Raw genomic sequence first — 21,458 nt, 5'->3', positions numbered from 1 at the left:
GAATGTTGGTGCACTTAGTATAACGTTACACGAACATCCACTTCGTTTTGTTAATGTTGTAATACAACATTCCTGTTTAGCCGCTGGCGGTTATCATTAGCTCCATCGGTTTATACTATTAATGCCAACTTGCTACTGTAGATGTTGCGTTGCTGGAATTACCGTTGCAAACTACCGGCAAGTTTGAATGCAGTCTATACCGATCGTTTGATTAAAGGACTTACTGTGTGGCAAGTCAGTTATTATCTGTTGATTTCGGCTTCTGAAAAATTTGGTTGAATGAACATCAGAATAATAGTAAATTTTAGTTTTGGTAAAATATGCTAAAAGCAGTGTAGGGAAGTGACCACAAGATCTAAAGCGCCAATATAAATGGCTCCGGACAACTTAACATCAGTCGGAACATCGTTGGATACTGGCAAAGGAACGTGTAGTTTCGGGCAACCTGGATTATGCTGGCTCATAACACTGGATAACGCAACATAGTAAGAAGTTATTATAAGAACTCGAATTTAACCTACATTTTAAACACGAAATTACCAACTTGCCTGAATGGGTCTTGCTTGTAGCACTGCTACATCCCTGGCCAGAATTCCGTGGACGTACTACGCTTTCTGTTTTGCCAGCCTGTTCGGGATTGGAATCTTGATTATTATCCATGGAATCATTAGAACTCCACGCTACATTTATGGTTTGCTCAAACTGATTTGCCGGCATTTATTTCTCTCGCCGATTCCTTTTACACGAGGACTATTAGCATTCACTCTAAGCATGGCCTCGTTATCCATCAACTTTTTTTGGCCATACATGTTTTCCACTGATGAGTAAGCTCTCATTTTTACCTGAAGGAACACTAACAATTTTAATAATTAGATAATATTTCCCCAGGAAACTAAACCATCAATGGCACTCCGCTCTGACTACAGAAGATCGGAAGCTGGCAAGGATAGATTTCGCGCTTAATATAGCTTTGCTGGTCCTTCTGATTTTGAAGCCCATCAAGGTTTAATTATTACATATTCTGTGGACAGTCTGTCATAAAAGTTCACTGTTAATGTAAGAAAACGCTGTTTTCAACGGTTTAGTTCAGACGCAGGAAGGATGGCTGGGTGCCCTTCATTCCAACCGGGAAGATTTATGTGCGTTTCTGTCGAGCTGCTGCAACGCCATCACAACTGGCGGCCAATGTCTTTTACCTTTTGCGGGACTGGGAATTTGTTTCCAACATGGCCAACCTTCCGCTGCTATTCTATGAAACGTGTATTGTTGCTTGTGTTGATTACGCCGTGCCCGGGATGTGGAAAGTGGCAGTCATAAGTATGTTCCTAATTTGTAAATAGTGACTGTCACCGCTGCAATCGCCAGAATTCACTTTGCAGGCTTACAGTTTCTTCGACTGTTTTGCTTGATTTGGTTTTGTGATGAAATAATACGCATTTTCCCGAATTTGCCGCTGAAGATTGGAACGATCATGAGGAGAATAACATGGATTGCGTGCTGCTTCCTCAGCTGTGCAGCCTGGATTCAGTTGGTCAGTAATAATGTTTTTAAAAACAGTTCGTACGCAGGTTCCCGTTCTATGTATTTCTCCACTTAGCATATTAAGCAGATCAAGATTTTTCAAGAAACTTGACGGTACGCGTAACAGAGTGGCGTGGCGCGCCGTCGATAAAGATTAGCGTGACCCATACTAAGCATCAATATGAATTCAACGCAGTATTTCGCCGTATTTCGCGCCTTTGAGTTGTTCGATGAGCTACTAGCTATATTATAGTAGGTCGTATGTAAGTTGTACAACGTCTTCGATTTAGCGCAATAAAAAAAACGCTGATCTCGAACGAGCAGCCCATTGGTTTAGGTCTTTTTAGGACATACATACTTGATTACCGAATCCCGTATAAACCGTGTATATGTCAGTGATTCCAGGTACTTTCGGAAGTCGGTCTGTTTAGATGCACAAATATGTGTTTGCTTTTAAAAGTATATATTCTACATGCATTAACATTATTGACTATAAACGAATGATTGAAAGAAACTTGTTTAAGAATCCAAAACATTTTGTTCAGGCTGCTAAATGACCTTTAAACTCCGTTATTGAGTACTGCGCAGTCTGTAATGTTTGATGATTTGCACCAAACCCCAGTTGTTCTCGCATTAATATACGGTAATACAAGTACAAGCGGAACAACTCGACCGTGCGATGTTGATATCGGAATGCAGCTTTTGCCGGTTTCTATTCGAAATTTTAAATAAATGTTGCTTGTATAGATACCGTACTTTTGCCAGCCTACTATTGTTAAACTGCATTGTTAATCTTTAGGTGGAAATTCTAGGCGATTTTTGGTTGCCCTCTTACAACGGACAACAAGATTTGTCGTACGGGAGGGTTGTGACCTTTCTCTATGGTAAACTGGTATTTCTTGATGTGACAACGCTTCAGCTACAGACGACTGCCGCCAAGGTCTCTGTGTACATTGTTCAAGCTATTACCTTGGTGAGTTATGAAAAACGATAACCTTGCCGCCGACCGCCGACAGTGGCTAAATGAGTTATTTGCAGATATTTCTCGTACAAATCATACCGGAGATGCTGAAGCAGTTACCGAAAATTTTGAAAATACGCGCATTCGACACCGTTTATCGAAGGAGAGACACGAAGTACGACACAGCTGTGATACTTGCTACTGTCATATATTATACGTACATATTTGAAATATTCAATGGCTCATGTTTGTAGATATGTAGCGTTGCTGGGTTCCGTAAATCCCAGCGCTGTGGAGAGATTTGCAAAAAGATTTCGATCAACAAACCCTGGCGAAAACATTGCAGTATTGCTCGAGTATGTATGCTTGATCCGTCCGAACACTATTCGTATAGTTCAGCGGAGTTTTCAGATTGTCTTTCATCTGATTGTAATGAACTTGATAGACCGGAAGCATCAGACCCTGCAACGGAGGAAATGAATACAGTGGCCGGAAAGTACCGGGATATTCTAACCGTTGTGTCTGGTTCAGTTTTCAACAAACAAGATTTAAACAATGTCATTTCAAAACATTGTCAATGTGCATTCTTTTTCGCTAATGAGAGTGCGCCGAACTTTACCGTCGAGGACCACTGCAATTTCCTGCGTGTTCATGCACTGAAACAACACCACCCTCAAGTTAGAGTGATTGTGAAGGTTCTTCTGTTCAACAACAAGGTTCGTGGTTTCAGCTGGTGTAAGTTCAAGCGTTGACATATCTTATATCAATGATATGACATTGTGTGAACGATACGTTTTGACCATAAAATATTAACCAAAACCCGGTGCCATGTAATTCCACCGTAAGTCATCACTAACAAAGTTGTTTCCTACACGGACACGTTTCGGAACGTCTTCGGGCAGGATACATGGTCGAAGTAAGAACTCCTGCCGGACAATTTTCCGGCATGCAAGTCCTTACTGCGACCAGCCTGTTCGAACTCTGTACACAATGACACACTCGGATTAAAGTTTATGGACCAATGACACACCCTGACTATGAGTCTATGTCGAAAAGGCGGAAATAATCGAGTGCACAAAATTTACGGAGGAGATTGTTTGAGCCCCGAGGCCTACCAGGCCTCAGTATTGTCGGTTGTTATTTACGTTCTTCTTCTTTCCTCAGGAGCGATTTTACGACATACCGAACTGGCGAAAAGAAACCCCAGATTCTTCTGTTCAAGTCGATGGAATCGTCTGCACGGCCGAGCTTCAATTTTCACTTTTAGCTCAACGTTACTTCGCACCGGGAATATCACAAATTATTTATGAATGGTTCTCGAAGCCAGCCAAAAAAAGAAAAGGGATTTGGCAAAGTATACGAAAGTACTGGAATTCCAGTGCAGATACAAGGCCGGGAGTAGCTGAAAATGTCGAAAGATGGCTCGGTCGGTCTGGTCGACAAACCATACGCTCTATTGTTTACCACACATCCATGGAAAAATCTATCGATAACCGACGCCCTCGTAGTACGGCCAGCACGAATGCTCAAGACGTGCCAATGCAGCAAATTCACAATGGAGTGGCTGCAAATGATAATCCTCAGACTCCTTTAAATGAAACCAGACTTGATATAAACGGAACACCGACGCTGCGACCCAAAACCATTAGACTTTACAAAGACATAGAGGTACGTCAACTATTTATTTTTGATTTTGGTCCTTTTTAATATTAAATTACTATGGACTTAATACACGTTTAGTAAGTGTGTGGCAGAGCACTTAGGTAACTACTTTAGTAGTTGAAGGCTTAGGCTGTTGAAGCATTACTTTATACAGTTCTTATACTTTACTGTAGCCTGTATGGTTGGAATTTTAAAAAAATTTTCTGCTCTGTTATTGCTTGGTAGAATTACTGTACGTAGAGTTAGAGTTATCGTACTTAAGGTTTCCATTAAGAAACTTCACATCTGGTGAGTGATCATTTGAAGACCTCATCCGAAACTACCAACATGATACCGTTCTCTTGCCCTTAAAAGGGTCAAGAAAAACCTGATCAGGAAGGCAAAGTTCTAGTAACCTCGATTTTGGCACAGAAAAAGAAATGTCCCGTTACCGGTTGACACATCCGTCATTCGTAACAAAATTTGAAAAAGCGACCAATGGTATGGTGAAATGATAACTTGCAAGATACATTTTGAAAGCGTTTAAATGCATGTAAAAGTGATACTAAAACCGTGTACGCAGTACACATTAATACCCGTGCAGACTGCTAAAACTTGTTCCCCAGCATCGTGCACGCAGCCAAACCCGTCCGTCCGGACACCCGTGCATCCAGGACCCGGGTTTGCCCGTGCACGCAGCTTCGACCTTCTTTGTTTAACATTGAATGCTGCAAGCTAAGCAATATTTTGCAGGATAAGTTCAAAGAAAAGGGCACTTTATTCGCCGTGCTGCAGGAAGGCGTATTTCATTTGTATCCTCGAGAAAACCTGATTGTGAAAGACGGTGCCAAGCTGTTTTTTATCACTTCAGCTTCCGTTAACCAGCTGCAAAAGACGCTGTGCAGCAATTGCTTTGACAGCAAAAAAATAAAACTAGGGCTGGCATGCGATCAACCTGATAAGGATCTCGTGACACTGCCCAAATCCAGCACCGGAAACATGATTCCGTGGCTGAATACTACGACTGCAGCGTGAGCGTTGTTGCGCTTCCCATCACGTAACATGACACTATACGCCTGTGCACCTTTATTTAGGATGGAGGAAAACAAACATGAAATATGGGATCCATCCGGACAGTTTAGACACTACCAGTCGCCCAAACGAGCCATTCCGTTAAAGGTACACTACGATTACTGCAGATTTTCCGATTCTGCCGGGTTATCATTGCATTCTTACTGTGTGCATGGTACAGTGTGCGGACGAGAAAGACAGTGAACTGTCAACACTGGAACATCACGTTGTAATTTGCGTTATCTCGGACAGCAGCTCAACGAATCCTATTGGACTCGTTAATTTCATTAAACCGCTACGCAGTATCCATGCAGTACCACCGGTCGTTGTCATACTGGGCGATGCCGAGTTCTTAATTGCAGAGTGGGATAGTCTGTCCGATTTCCCTAATATCTTTCCAGTCAAGGTAAGCATGTATCCGGTATAGAAGTGTGTAATGTTACATTGCTGTTTATCATTTACAATGACCGTGGAACGAACAGACTCGTATGATATGCATTCAGAATTCCCGGTTCATTAACTGCTTTACAGTAATGAAATTTATCGCAGCTTTTTTTCTGTCACCAATACTGCATTAGTTTCTGGAATATGAAGATCCAGTTTGAGCATACTGCAGGGTACCCCATTAAGCGATAACCACCTTCGAGCCATAAATGTTCAAGCTAGCCGAATGTGTCTGGTGGTCGATGCCAGCGAGCGTCCCAAAGAGGAATCGGAAAAATGGAGCCAGTCGGCCAATGCGGACTTGGTACTGCCGATACTCCCTAAACATTTTTACCGGCATGTCAATGCAGTTTTAGCAACTGTGGCTATCACAGAATATTTAAAACGATCGTCTGAAAGAAAAGATCCCTTGATCGAACATTCCCTGAAGGTCATCGAAGAGATACTGAAGAAATGCAACGTTCTTGAAGGCGAACTACAAATAGAGGCTGCGTTGTCAGTAAAAGCGCAGCTTAAGGCATTCCGAATGCATCGAGACCAGTCCACCGAAAAGACACTGCTGGAAATGAATAATCTTTTGGAAGCTACCGAGGAAGCAAGAAGCGAGCTCTTGGAATTTCTGAAAAGAATTCGCCAGGCAAGTGATGCCGAGACCGTAATGCAACGGCTCGCAACAGAATTGTGTCAAGGCGTTGAAGCAGTGCAACCAGATGCCACAGCGGAGTTAAAGGAAATCGTAGAAACATATCGAAGGGAAAATCAGCGAATCGTTCAAGAAGCTACTGAAAGGGTACGCGCGTTGATACAGACAGTCAAGCCCCTCAAAGTCCGTCACCACGAAGACGTCACTGACTTTATCCTTAGCTTTTCTAACATCACACCAACCAGGCAGACCATCGAGTCAGCCATCCTGGATTGTTTCAGTAAACCCACAGCAACAGATCCATTACCGGAACATTTAATAAATGATGTGAGCGGAGCCTTGCAACATCGAAACCAAAGGGCTAACACGCTCGAGACCGGATACCACAATTTACTGGTAACGCTATGCGGAAATAACGAGGCTGTAATTCAGAAGGCTGAAACACTTCTAAGGGGAATACGATGTGTACATGACCCAACGCAAGAAAGATGCACTAAAATTATGGAAGACTTTACACGATCATGTGGCAAGATGTCGGAAACGTCGCACTGGAAGTTACTGCAGTTGGTTGAAAGATTCCGCGAAGAGAATTTCGATTCTCTTCAAAACTGTGCCGAACAGATTGGAGGGATTATAATAAATCCGTTTTCCGAGGAAGCAAAGTTCGAGCTAATTCGGTTTTTGAAGCAATTTCGGGAAACTTGCGATCCGCTACCGGAGGAAATCCTTACTTGCATACGTAAGAGTATTTCTAGCAGTTTTGTTGCTAGCACTTTAAGTGACACTTTTGAGGTTTTTTGCCACATACCGGTATTTCTGTTCTTCTGACGCAACAAAATGAAAATACCTTGCATCCCTCCCTCTTTTTATGTTGGTATTCAGCTAGGGCACCATTCTAGGTCATGGCACGGTTTTGCGACGCTTCCTTCCGCTATAGAAAAGGGCTTATTTACCGATGCAATCTGTGGCAGTAACGTGCATCGTGTTTTAGCCTTCTTTTAGTACAGCAAGGTACAGCGTGCAGTAATGATTTTTTTAATCATTAGACATAACTTTTTGTAACAGTACATACAGGTGCAGTTGATACAATTATACCATATAAAATGCATTAAACTTAAAGAAAGGTTTGCAAAGTTGAAGTACGGAGTGCCAGATCTTTGCGACGTGTAACGATTGAGTGAATTTTATGCCTTTTCAAAAATTATACAGAATTATCTTTAATAAAAAATATGAGCAAGCGACCACTACTTTTTGTGTCTCGTGTGTGCGTAATAATTGCATAAAACAATAAAATTAATATACGTAAATGACCAGAAAGGTAGTGTTAAGGCCGCTTGCACCTTTCTCATGTAACATCAGCCATACTTTTTGTCACGCAGACCACGAAGCGGTTGGCCTTATCTCGTGGAACCAAACCGGAAACGGACACTCAGCGAATCCGAAAGTGTTGGCTGACTGCACCATGCCCACTATTGTCGACGCTTTCATGCTCAAATGTTACGAAGATAAAGACATTTTTGATGCTGTGCGCCTGCTTCTGTTAGGATGTTACTGCGACACTCCAAAACATTACCCGGAAAAGCGTGTTAGCGGATATCCTTATTTAGGAAACCAGGCAGCATTAAGCAAACTGACTTTTAGTTCCACCCTATACAGCACCAGACGAATTTGGAGAGGATTGCGAAAGTATAATCCATTGTCGGCTGATGTGGATCGCTGCCCACTAAACGGCCAACCAGATACCAACGAAAAAGCTGAACTGAGCAACGGCGAAACCCTGCAATCTTTATCTCAGACCTTAAAACAAAAGAATCTTTTAATTCTTGCTCCTGAAGCTTCCTGCCTCAAGAGGAAAGCTCGGAACAATCAGCACTATTTTGCCCTTGAACGACCATTCTACGTCGTGGCGCGCCAGAAGCTGTTTGCGAAGATCCTTGTCTCGTTTAGGTACTGTAAGCGTTGCCACCTGGCTGCCAATTGAACCGCTATGTGGTTATTCTGTCCACCCGCATTCTAAAAACTACGGTTGGTTTGTTACAGCTCGGATCTCGATGAAAATGCGGATAAAGTTCTTTCGCTAGAATTTTTACCTCCTTACATTTTAAAAGCGGTTGCGGAGAAGAATTCAGGGCTACCGAAAAAGTTCAGCACCTATCATCATCAGGACTGGTTCTTTGCGTATTACAGGGTTATGGATCAGGCTGCTAAAAGTTCTACAAGCATACCAGCGGTACGTCGGGCCACTGACAATAATGCAGCTTGCAAGCGTAAACATACGACTTTTGTTTTCATAAACGATACTGCGATCAGAAAGCGGTTATAAAGAAACCTAGGAGTTCTCCTAGAATATCCTAGGAACAAACAGGCGGCGACCGGCTTTGAAGTTGCAATGAAAAAACATTAAATATATTCGACATTTTCATAATTTTAATCAATTCCGCTGTATAAATCTGTATCTGCATTCCACAGTAAAAAATAATTACTAATTAGCTAAAAACACAAGTTTTCCCGTGTTGGACTTAGTCAATGCATAAACTGGACCTTAGACAGTAAATAGACTGCATTTCGGCCAGCCGGTCGTGGTTGTTTGACTAGCCCTAACCCCAAGCCAATTCGCTGATGCAGTTTTATAAGAAGGCCATTTCATTTGTTTGCCGTTGTAACCGGCAAAACCGTCCGGGTGGATGAACCGTCTGCCGGACGCTTTTTCCGGTAAGCCGGCAAAATCGTCCGCCTCCGAATATACAGTCCGGCAATACCGATAGTCCTCCATATACACTTCGGGTCGTTCACAAGATCAAACAGAGCATAAACAACTGGGTGGGCAACATTTCCGATGGACGTTTTTTGGACTGCCGGACGGCTTTTCCGGTTACAGGCAAAAGCGGACGGTTTTGCCGGTTACACATGTGATCTCGGGCAAATTCTCGAGCGCAAGTATAACAGAGACATGCTATCCTTGTAGAGAGGCCACTGCAGCCAAGTTTAATAGGCAACATGGGCATAAAACTCGCAAAAGATCGAGCGCATCGACGTTAAATTCAAGTTAAGAAAAATTGGCAAAGGAGAAAACTCAGACTGTGCATTTGTTGTTAGTAACCATTATGATTAACTTATCAAAGTGGCTATTTCACCCCAGTCTTTGTGGCAAAATAGCTAAAGGTTATTTTGCCACACCGCAGAATACGGTGGTATAATGGCCATAGCCATAAGTTATTTTGTCAGCAAACCGTACAATTCTCGATAACAGTTATAATGTTCATCTATTCTGTACAGGCTATGAAAGCAGCCTTTGGAGAAATGAGTCCTGATCCTGCGAAATATCACAAAGCGACTGGACTGCCTAAGCTACCAAAGTCGGTTTTAAGTTTTGTTTTGGCCACATATTACCATAAAAAGCTCAGTCAGAAACCCTCTCCAGAATCAACAATACCAGCCAACGAATTTTTCTATAAACGAAATGCGCCGGTAGAAGCAGACCAAATAACTTGGAATGACTTAGCGCTCCTTAAGTGGAATGATTGACTGTGAACTTCTTAAATCATGCTAATTGATTTTGCAGTAGATTTGGCTGATAACATCAGGACGTATCCGTTTCCTAAGTGAAAACGCAACCACTTAGCTGATTTTGCCGCGCAGAAACATAAACTGAGTCCAGCGTGAGTTCGTCTTACCGTAATGAACGACAAGAGCGTTTAAATGTCATAGTTATTCGAATGATATACCGGTTATATAATTATGCGGCCCAGTTACGAACTGCAGAACCAAACCCGTGCATAAACAAATGCGAAAGGTTCATTTTGCATAAATGCATAAACTCGCGCATAAATAAACCTGACAAGTTCATTTACATAAAAGCATATCCGAATGCGAATTTGCCACCTACACGTAGGTAGAGCAAATTTCTTGGATGCGTTTTTGCCCCTCATAATATACAAATTTTCCCCCTAAGCAGACATGTCCGGATACGAAGTCCCCATACATACGCGACCACAACTTCCATGAACGCTCGGACATACATAGCATGAATAACTGCAAAGGACAAAATGCAACCTTCTTTGAAACAATAGTTGGAAACGAACAGGAGATGCGATACTAGAAATGGATTTACTTTACTGGGACATTTATCAGAATTATTAATTCTGCAGCACGAGGTGGTAAAGGAAAGGAAATGCAGGGTAAGGAAATGCAGCTGCAACTCGCGCCTTGCGGTAATCGCAGATTCGTTTACCGATTAGGTCAACGTCTGAACTGATAGTGACTGGTATCCGTCGTCGTCTTGAGATGAGCGACCCAAGTTATCTTCTTTGTTCCTCAGCTGTTCCAAAAGGGCTTTAGCGGAAATTCTGTTAGCACTTTTAGTTTGAAAGCAGGATTTAATAAGTCCAAGCCAGTGCTGAGTTTGTAAAGTGAATAATGATTCCCGAATCCATGGAGTATAACCGTCCGTTATCAATCTGGGAAAATCAACGTCGGAAACCTGGTCACCGGCTACAATTGCCGAAGACTTCGTGTCTTTTGTTAGCCACATATCGTGCTGATTGATGACGCAGTTAACTAGCTCTATTATAATGCAGCCAAGGCTCCAGATGTCCGTTAGCTGATCAATCGTTTCTGTTGAATCATTCTCGAAATATCGAATCATCTCCGGTGACATGTAACGGATCGTTGCATGCATATTGGTACGTTTGTCAAGGGAATCTAATGCCACACAGGAGTCGAGGTCGCCAATCGACAGTGTACGATGCTGACCTTTACCACTTCTTACAAGGACGTTTGACGGTTTCAGGTCTCCATGTACGATTTCCCACGGCTTCCCGTGCAAATAGCACAACCCGTCCGTAATTTCCCTTACATACTGAATGGCTGATTGTTCAGGTAGTGTCACACCCCCAACATCCTTCACCCTTCTCAGTAACACCGATAAAGTATCATCTGTAACAAAAGATGCTGGGCATATATATTGAGCATATATACAGGATATGTACTAGCGGTGGTTTTTAACCACATGAGCGCACCGAGAGAGCGACAGTACCACTGGAAAATGGTATTGGATTTGTGGAATTGGAAAAGCGTGACGTACGCTCTTCGTGGCGTCTGACAGATTTTATGCTCTTGACGAAGGCTTAATGGTAACATCTCGCCGCGCTCGATGCAGATAAAGTGAGCATTTACACAGCATATAATTATTATATAAACTGACCGTTAGCGCATTCGAGGGGATGGCAACAGCTTTGCTGCCTAGAGTAGGCAATTCCTGTACGACTACATACTGCCGCTGGCCGGCCGGATTATGAGGTTGTGGCTATGCATGGTGCTTATGTCCAGCGCTAGGTTTAGCCATACGCAATGCCGCAACGTCATACTCCAGCCGGCTGACGGCAGCAACCACAGGGATTGCCTGGGTAAGCTATTCACATTCCCCCGTATGCTTATAAGATGAGACTGTTACGAAATCGACACTGAGAAGTTTCTACGGCTTCGACATACCGTTGTAGTAATCCATTAGGAACTCCAACCTCGTTCCTTTAGAAGACTGTAACATTTTAACTGCATGGTATTTAACCAAATGGCTATGATTAAGTTGGATCAATCTATTGAATTTTGCCAGCAGTACGGTACGATCTTTAATATTCCATGGGAGGACTGATGTATTCAAGTGCGCCACTTTAACGGCAACGATTTCGTCCCTTATATAGTTTCTTTTGTCTTTAATTTTTGCTTTGTAGACGAAGCCGAATGAGCCTTTTCCAGTCCAATCATTGCTGCTGTAACCGTATACGCAGTCGCTACCAGCGAAATTACCGGTATTTCTTCCTGGCTCTCGGATGTCACCGAGTGGTCACTTAGTGCGCAATATGCTGGTGAAAGCATATCAGTTGTCTCCGAAGTACATACCAATGCTGATGGTAGCAGCCCAAGGCTGAAATCTTCTTGAATCTGCAGAGTACAGTTGCTAAATACTGGCGTCTTAATGTTATTTAAATGCCTTCATAGCTTGCTATCAACATGATGGCGCAGCCCTGCATCAAAACGAAACTACAGTACTCGTACATTCGCAACGATTGCTCCAGTCCAAGGTAGCTGTATGCAGTACCACACCCACAGATACAATTCGCGAAGCTACCTCACAGGTGAGTAGAATTGCTGTATCGAATCAGCTTCACTTTGAATTTGAAAAGCTCATAATTATTGCGCAGCGGAGTACTTATATGAAGGACGTGAACGCACATAGGGAACTCCAAGGAAATCTTAAACCATTCTTGAATTTCAGAACAGCTACAGGCCGTTTCACCTCACGTCTGTCCGTTGTACAGTGAATCTGCATACAAAAACCAACCCTACTCCTAATTCCTAAAGCCTTAAACCGATTTATTGGCTGCAGCCGAGTGCGCATCGTGCGAGTGTATGGAAATACAGATCCGATCAACGTTCCGAGCTACCTGTAGTTGGCGCTGATTGTATGTTATGGTAAGATTATATGTATGTATAGGTATATGTACCCGGTATGTACTATGTAGATTACTGCCAGTCTACCACAAAATCGGGTTAGGCTTATACCAACCACGCATAAAATCAATTTTGACGTCCATTGTGAACCGATAAGAAACGGAACGTACTCAGTGTTTCCTGATACAAGATAGGCCTAAAGCCAAACTTTCGAGTGCAGTGGTGCACAATCATATTATACCCGATGGGGTCTGGGCGAGTATTACTTATAAGCGCTGTGCGTTTTCGCCACTCAACCAGTGATCAAGTTAGTATGACCTGAGAGGATTTTGGCTTTTATACTTGCATTATTTTGCTCCTTTGTCTTTAGTGTCGGGCAGATTTACGAATGTCTCCTGTGACCTGTTTTTACACCGAATTAAACGTACGTATACCTTTGTAAAAACATAATATTGTAGGTTTGCACTTTGCGCTTCATGCTTACCAATATAAGTTTTCTGAGGAGGCCATCTGCAGAAATTCTTTCTTCAGCGCTAACACTCAAACAGCTTTGTATAATTTCAGCCAAACGTGGTGGTATAGATTCATCAACATGCGGTACGTATCCATCAAGGACGAAACTTGTGTAACGAAGGTCACGGAAGCTTGCGTCTACTTCCACGGTTTCTCCTGTAGTTCGATTATACAACTTCGGTTTATGACCACAAGGCATATGGTTGGCCATTACTGCAAAAATGCAACCTAAACTGAAGGTATCGGTTTTCCGTCCGATTCCGCCCTCGTAGCCAAAGTTAACGAAGCGTGTAAGCATCTCCGGAGACATAAAACGTATTGTCCCGCGGATATCTTCACAATCTACCGAATGTGTTATGCTTGACTGCATTTGGACCGCTCCATCCAGGCTGCCGATCGAAAGCTTTAGCCGATTATTTTCTTCGTGACTGATTAGAATATTGAGAAGACTTAAATTTCCATGTATAATATTGCTGCTGTGCAAAACTGTTAGTCCTCTGGCTAACTGTACCATGTATCTGATAACCGTTGCTGACTGCAGCCACTGCTCGTTTTCCTTGCAGGTTTGTAAATAATTTGAAAAATTTCCACCTGAAGAAGCAGAAATCGGAATAGAGTTCAATAGACCTAGCGGTGTTTCCAGTTAAGCCATAATAATTACTATAATGCAGTTGTCGGCATATACCTGAATAATAGTCCATCATGATTTCCACTGTCCATCCATAGGGGAATCGGTTAACAGATATTCTATGATACACAACGAGGTTATCATGTCTGAGAGAAATAAGTGACCGGAATCTTCTGCGCATCTTTGCCAAGTCAAAGGATACCCGGTCTTCAGAGAAACGAACTACTTTCACAGCGACAGTTTGTTTTCCGGTGTAATCCCCTCTTTCCGTGACCATTGCTTTGAAAATCGTACCAGTTGAACCTCTTCCAACATAATCCGAGTAGCTATCTGCATAATGATACTGACACCGTACACCTAAGACTTCTGCTAGGGAATCCATGTTTTCTTCACTCGTGTAATCAGGCGCTGCCGACGATTCCAAAACAGCCGCACTGATCGGAGCAGCCGTTGGCTCCGGTAGATGTTCCTCGCACGATGGAAATGTTGGGCTAGAATGATGAGTAGAATCCACTCCTCCAGCATCAGAAGTATCAACTTGCGACAACAGCTGTAACAAAGCTTTCGCGCTGCAGCGCTCGATTACGGCAGCACGAACACACGGCTCAATGCAACTAATCAAGTCCATAGAAATAGGTTCAGCCAGAAATGGAACATATCCATCTAAAATCCGCACTGCATAAATTGAATTCGGAATATCGTTTCCTGCTCCAGCTCGTTCTGTTCCCTTGACTAACTGTCTTTCGTAGCCTTTGATATCATATGTAACAAGAGTTATAATGATACATCCCAAGCTCCAGATATCGCTCCTGAGTTCGATTTCGTCTGATGGACTTTTGATGGACATTCGCAGCGCTTCTGGTGGCATATACCGGACTGGACATTGAAACCTGCTTGTGTTTTCCACATTGTCGTTATTTTGACATAGCATCGTATAATCCAAACCACTAATTACAACTGTTACAGCCTCGTTTGCGTGACTTCGGTAGAGCACTTTTGTCGGAGACAGATTTCCATGGATAATATTTTTTTGGTGCAGATAATCTAGCCCAGCTGCGAGCTCCATCGCATAGCGAATACATGTTGCCTTGCCCAATCGGTGCCTCTCATTGTCCAGTTGTATTAGATGCTGATTAAGATCTCCTATAAAATAACGCTTTTACACTTATTTATTAGAAGAGTAAATGTGGTTTTCCTGGCAGGTTCCTCACCCACCTGAGCAACAGTCCATCATAATCTCAAAAGTAACCAAATCTTGTTCTCGCTGGTTTCTTACGGTCACTTTATGGTACCCGACAATGTTACGATGTCTAAGCTGAAGAAGATTTTCGCACCGTTGACGTAGCGTTGAGTTTCCGCTTAGAGCAAACAACGGTTGCGCTAAACGCAAATGAAATATTTTAACAGCTGCAATGTCTTCAGTAAAATTCCCGCGATCGGTGATATTTGCTTTATACACTATTCCAGAGAGACCTTCTGCGTTCCTTCCAGTACCGTGAACGGAGTACTGGCAACTGCTTCCAACGGAGAATCCTACAATGAATAAATGCTCCAACAGTTCCTTGCATGTTGGTCTTTTATTTCCTGGTATAAAGCAAGCTTCCACAAAATTACGGGCATCGGCATTGTCAGTGATGTCGGCGACATCAGGTTCAGCTTGCAGATCGAGCATCTTCCACAAATTAGAGAAAAAATCAAGACTGTTTGCATCTGATTTGAACATAAATCTTTCGTTTTTCCCGCTCATTTTATTCCGTTATACCCATTCCGGTGGGGATCGCTTATACATCTCGATTATGGTACAGCCTAAACTGAATACATCCGTAGCCGTGGTGATTTTATTTTGTTCCGAACTGCTGCCGGGAATCATCAGATTCATCATTTCTGGCGATATGAAGCGTGATGATCCCTCCGGACAAACTTCTCGAGCGCTGTCATCTTTTTCCTGCGACGCTTTCTCGAAGTGAGCAATCTTTAGAATGTACCTGGCTGCATGACCGTCGATTGGCTGTACAAGAATGTTCGAACATCGAATGTCTTTGTGGATGATGTGAAGGTCATGTAATACGACTAGTCCTTCAAGAATCTGGCTTGTGAAGTGAGGAATGAATGACTTCTGGAACTTACGACTTGTCAAGTATTCGCTAAAAGGCACAAAGTTGCCTAGAAGGAATACCATAAATTTGTTCTATTAAATTTAAAGAATTTCATGCACACCCAATTACTGTACAAAATAATTATAAGCCAAACCTTCACTCTCGGTGAAAAGCCGGATTTCAAGGCCAGAGGGTGAGTACGGCGGCAAGATGTTTGATAATGTGCTCCGACGTGAGAACGCTTGAGTGTGTGAGTTTCTCGAAGACGCTTCCTTTGTTTGCCATTAAAAATTTACTGTTACCGCTCGGCGATTCAGCTGGAGAAATGAAAGTAACTGTGTACGGGATTTTGTGGTCTTTGACTGTGCCTGGAAGATTTGTTGTCGTTTTCAGTAAATCCAGTTCATCCCGTGTCTCTTTGCTAATGGTAAGATTCACAAATTTTTTAAGGTAATTCATCATAGTATTATTTCTTTTGGCTTCTTCTGTGTCTTCAACTTGCGCTACTGAATCAATTTCATACCGCCTTACTACACACCGCTGCATTTCTCTGCTCTTGTGGTTCGGCATGGTGCGAGCGAAGTATTTCATCTGGAGAAGCGCAGTACACAATGGCCGATTTACAGGATCCTTTTCTAGACATTTATTAAGGAAGGCAATCACATCCGTTGTAACCAAACTGCAGCTTTCCGTACACCCATGACCGCAGATATCAGCTGTAGGATACTGGGGCCGATACCCGACACCGAAGTAGTAATGCATGTCCTTGAAGTTATGGGTGGAAGCAGTCGGAACTACGGTATCACCGCTCTTATCTCTAACTAAACGTGGCGGTGTGCCTTGCTGCAACATTTGTATGACGGTGCACCCCAAGCTCCAGATATCGGTTTTTCTACCAACCGACGTGTGCTGATTCGACCGTTTTGCAGAGAGAGATGCCATTTCCGGTGATAAGAACGGCACCGTGCCGGCAGCATTTTCTAAGCAGTTCGACGGTGTGGAGTCTCCCGAAAAGTGTTTAGCCATCAGCAATCCCTTTATTTTTACCGTGCTAGTGGCTTCGTTTACCATCACGTTTGATCCTTTGATGTCGCGGTGAATAATGTGGTTTTCATGGAGGAAGTTCAATCCTTTCAGAATTTGTCTTGTGTATATAATAACTGCGAAATCATTTATTTTCGTATCCGCGTCAACAGTTACTGACCGCATCAGTTCATCCAAAGGCATTCCTTCAAATAACAGTTATATTAATCATATTCGACCAAATTGTAGCGAAACTGCTCTATGATCAAGTGAATATGAAAAATACGGTTTCCATCGGTCGGTCACCGCAACTAAATGCACGAGGGACGTATATGCTCACAACGCATATACAGCTCTATCGCACCAAGTGTGGACAGTTGCATAAAACAAATTTAAAAATAATTTGGTACGTCATTTTGTTTATTATTTTGCACTATTCTAGTGTAGTTTTTTATTGCGGATCCAGAAACATCAAAGCCAAAGTCTTTTGATGTGCCAGTAGGGAGACAAGCGGTATTTTAGAGGAGGGGGTAGCGGTCATTTGTTTCTGCTTATGAATGCTCCTGGAAAAGTATCACCACTTAAGATTTTTGCGTGCAGTTTTTTGAAAGTTATTGAATGATCCACAAGGTGTCTGTTACGCGCAATCAGAAGCATCCTGCATAATCACTGTTTGCGGTGATCCCGGGACAAAGTGGTTCTCCCATAGACTTCTATGGTAAAAAGGACATACCGAGAAATGCGGTTGCCTAGCACATGGAGCTGAGTGACCTCGAACTGATAACTTCCATGAACCAGTCGTGGGTTACGTAAGTTTATTTTAGAGTGTTGACAAATATCAACAACACAGGCGAGGAGGTATAAGTGCCGGACGGATGGTAGAAAAAACCATTAAAGCGGCGACTAAAAAAAGCTAAGACTGCTGCTTAATCTTGCTGGAACGAGATGCCTCGGGCTTACTGTGCGGACGAAAAGCTTAAAAAGGACGCCCAGTACCTTCTGAATGAGATTTTATCAAGAACGGGTGCTTGCGACATTCGGCGGCTGTTCGGCGAAGGCGCAAAGGAGGTCATCCCCGTATTTAACGGGGCCCGTCTTAACTTTGCAAAGGTCACGCAGGCTTCATGGAATTCGATAGGTATCCTGCATATATCGCAAGAGCCTTGGTTGCGAAACAGCCCAAACGTATTAATTTTGCTTTGCGGCATCAGTGAAATTTTCAAACAAATTTTAAGTCGGAAGATGGCAACCACTGTCAATGGGTCGAGCCACATTTTTAAACCGGTCGGTTTTGGTTTTTATATCGCAGTCAATTAGAATACGCTTTCAGCAGGGCAAACCAAAATGAAAAACATGCTGAACACATGCAGCAACCATATCAAAATAAAATAATTATAAATTTGTCGACTCCTGGCCTTTAGTGATTTTTGAGAAAAAGTGTCCACACTTGGTGCGATAGAGCTGTAACTAGTGATGACCGTCCGTCGGTCCCAGCAACCTAAATACAAGTATTTCGCTAGGCTCACCATACGACTATTCAATACAAGGGGTTGTTGTGTCCGACAAACGGACACTTTTCAGTCTTTTCTTATACTTACTCGACTGTTATAGGAAAAATATTGCTGCATAATTATATGACAATCGAAGCGTTTAAAATAGAGCATCTAATAGTTATTAATAGCTGCCCTTTAATTGTTGCCATCACACAATAAGGATCAATGCACTAGTTGCATATGATTCATCATTGTGTGCTTATTTTCTATTATCACACCCGAGCCACACCCCATTGTTAAATAACGCTCTAGATCTTTCTTCATTGTTTTTATGCTTATTTGATCTTCTGTTCCTGATGATAAGAGTATATAAGCAGCACTGCGATGCTGCCAGAAAATGCACTCTGTTCATTTGGACTTTTCAACAGTAAAGAGTTGCCACTAGCTGCTGTTTTGTTGCGAGTATAGTTGGTTAGTGTTAGTGCCATCTTCCACTATTCCCTACCATCCCGGATAGTTATATAGCCACATTTATACTCGTAACACGACCTTCGCTTACGCTTCGGTCAGAACCGCAACACATAAAATCCCGTTATGCTGAAGTGCATTTTGGAAATAAGGCGCTGATTTTTATCAGCGCTTTAGTGGTTCTGTAGATATAGTTACTGATACAGTGATACCCAATACTGCCGTCATACCAGTGAATCGCCATTTCGTCGACGAAAATTCCCCAATCGCCACTAAGTCGACCAGACACGATGTCGACCCGTCATGAAGTCGAACTAGCGTTTTTTACCGTACATATTAGATTTCTATGATTCTTAGGTCCTTAACTTTCTTAGGTTATCTAGTGTTTTTAGGTTTCTTAGCCGTTGCCGTCGTGGCGGTTGGCAAAGTTTTATATATGGAACGTTTCGTACCAAAGAAAAAAACTGGAACGTTTTTTTCCTTCTTGTATTCACGGTAGTCATCTGTAGACAACCTGTAGACACCCTGTAGACAACCTGTATACATCCTAAGAAAACCTATGAAACCAGGTGACTATAGTATGTCTACAGTGGTGTCTACGGGCTGTCTACGGATGTCTACCCCTGTATACAGGCAGTTTTTCTTAGGTTCAGCTCGATACTCTGCCTGTATACACCGGTAGTCACCTGTAGACACCCTGTAGACAACCTGTATACATCCTAAGAAAACCTAAGAAACCTAAGAAACCAGGTGACTACAGACTACAGTATGTCTACCGCTGTGTCTACGGCGGTGTATACAGGCAGAGTATCGAGCTGAACCTAAGAAGGGCTGCTTCTATACAGCGGTAGACATCCGTAGGCAACCTGTAGACACCGTTTTAGACACTGTGCATACGTCCTAAGAAACCAGGTGACTACCGATAGGTCTACAGGGTGTCTACAGCCTGTATACAAGTGTCTACTGTGACTACAAGGAGAGAAAAAACGATTCACTTTTTTTCTTTGGTGCGAAACGTGCCACAGGTGGCAGGTGTATTGATTATAGCAATTAGTCATAGGCCGCTCCGAGTCCAAAGTACGGCAAATAGGAACCTAGGTTGAAACAAGTGACCAAATTAAGGGGCAAAAAGCGCCATAATGTCGTGCTAGTAAATTTTAGAGGTTGCTGACGCGTGACATATTTGAACTGCTCGGTCTGGAAGGGTGACATGGCTTTGATTTCAGGAGGATCAGCTTTTTATTTTGAAAGAATCTGAGCAGAAAATGAAGACTTAATTACGGAACACATTTTAAGTAGTGGTTGCACTGTTTTGAACGAGATCTGTGCAAAGCCAAATTCTTTTGCATGTACAACACAAAATATTGCAACGTAAATGGAACATGTGATTCCTTTGTGCGCGTGCTATTCTAAAGGAGAGGCACCTTAAAGTAAAGAATGTCAAAATAACTGGACATTTTTTTAACCGGCGCTATTTTTACAAACTTTACCTGGGCAGTGTTCTGCTAGAATATAACAGGTCCTAGTTAGTCCAGCTTTTCCAGAAGTATAATCAACGCCGTAATATCGCTGTACGTTGACATTGTGATGTTCTTTGGCGAACGCGGTGACTAAGGGGAGAAGTGCGGCACGTAAAGCCTGAATTTCGTTCTGGGCATCCGCGCGATCTGACGCTATTGTCGTTAGCTCAGCTTTCTGCGGCAGCGCCAGCGCATTTTCCAGTCCATCGAATCCAGATTTTTCGAGATGGTCACCAGATAATTTTAAATCATCTTTTTTCGGAAGATATGTATTATCTTTTCGTTCGACGTTAACAGAATACGTTGTTGAATTCGGTGAAGAGAATTTATACTGAAAACCCACTGCGTATACCGATGACATCCTGCTTTAGCTGCTTTAGTACTATAATAATATTCAAAATGGGCCAGCTATCGTCACGATCGAACGCAGAAAAACGATTTTGCTCAACCAATCAATGACTGTTCATAAACTGTACGCGCTGCTGGATCGGTTTGGCATAACGTGCAAGCATCTACAGATACAATCATACACGAGGAAGCGACGGGAAATTTGAACAATATTGGTATCTTCTTTGCTATTAAAAACGATCGACTCACAATGTACTAGCTTTGAAAATGAAATTTACGATCGTTTAACTAACGTTGAACAAACAAACATTGCTCTTTAGCCGTTCGTGCATTGCTTAAGACTACAAACTGAGCTTAGCGTTGCAGTCTAACTAACAAATGCAAGCAAGTACCAAACTTAACGGAAGTTGACGCCAGTATAATATTTGTATGTAAGTAAGTACATAAATTTGCGTTTGCACTGTAAACAGACAATCAGATACCGGTTAAAGCGATAACGTCAACGTTGGAAAAGTGTAATAATTTAAGTAATTTCTTGATTCTTACAGTCAGTAATACATATTGTACTAGGGGCCTTCAAACACTGGTGAAAATCTGAAAGCAGAATGGTCGAAGCACACGCATCGATAATTCCATGC

At 42.5% G+C, this 21,458-nt stretch overlaps 2 protein-coding genes across 3 annotated transcripts; one reads left to right on the top strand and one right to left on the bottom strand.

Annotated features, from left to right (window-relative positions):
* Positions 1-148: 148 nt before the first annotated feature.
* LOC129597460 (uncharacterized) lies at positions 149-9,909 on the top strand. Of its 2 annotated transcripts, XM_055495017.1 has the most exons (17): positions 149-485; positions 570-824; positions 889-1,003; positions 1,086-1,317; positions 1,380-1,531; positions 2,321-2,494; positions 2,560-2,657; positions 2,737-2,838; positions 2,928-3,198; positions 3,647-4,150; positions 4,877-5,154; positions 5,218-5,302; positions 5,376-5,600; positions 5,811-7,020; positions 7,661-8,228; positions 8,322-8,511; positions 9,558-9,909. In XM_055495017.1, the coding sequence occupies exons 1-17, from the start codon at positions 373-375 to the stop codon at positions 9,804-9,806; spliced, it is 4,821 nt and encodes a 1,606-aa protein (XP_055350992.1). In that variant the 5' UTR covers positions 149-372; the 3' UTR covers positions 9,807-9,909. The 2 variants fall into 2 exon arrangements, with proteins under 2 accessions (XP_055350992.1, XP_055350993.1); XM_055495018.1 differs by lacking the exons at positions 149-485; positions 570-824 and having other exon boundaries at positions 913-1,003; positions 1,091-1,317.
* On the bottom strand, positions 9,855-21,149 carry LOC129597461 (mitogen-activated protein kinase kinase kinase 5-like). Its single transcript, XM_055495020.1, has 8 exons — positions 20,443-21,149; positions 16,123-17,197; positions 15,088-16,035; positions 13,930-15,015; positions 13,216-13,835; positions 11,772-12,221; positions 10,168-11,216; positions 9,855-9,879 (listed from the first exon to the last, which is right to left on the bottom strand). Exons 1-2 carry the CDS (start codon positions 20,831-20,833, stop codon positions 16,149-16,151), a joined length of 1,440 nt encoding a protein of 479 aa, XP_055350995.1. The 5' UTR covers positions 20,834-21,149; the 3' UTR covers positions 9,855-9,879; positions 10,168-11,216; positions 11,772-12,221; positions 13,216-13,835; positions 13,930-15,015; positions 15,088-16,035; positions 16,123-16,148.
* Between the last annotated feature and the right edge of the window lie 309 nt (positions 21,150-21,458).

The sequence above is a fragment of the Paramacrobiotus metropolitanus genome, unplaced genomic scaffold, assembly GCF_019649055.1.
Source record: "Paramacrobiotus metropolitanus isolate TYO unplaced genomic scaffold, Prichtersi_v1.0 Parri_scaffold0000105, whole genome shotgun sequence".
Lineage (NCBI taxonomy): Eukaryota > Metazoa > Tardigrada > Eutardigrada > Parachela > Macrobiotidae > Paramacrobiotus > Paramacrobiotus metropolitanus.
This window is presented reverse-complemented; position numbering and strand designations above follow the sequence as displayed.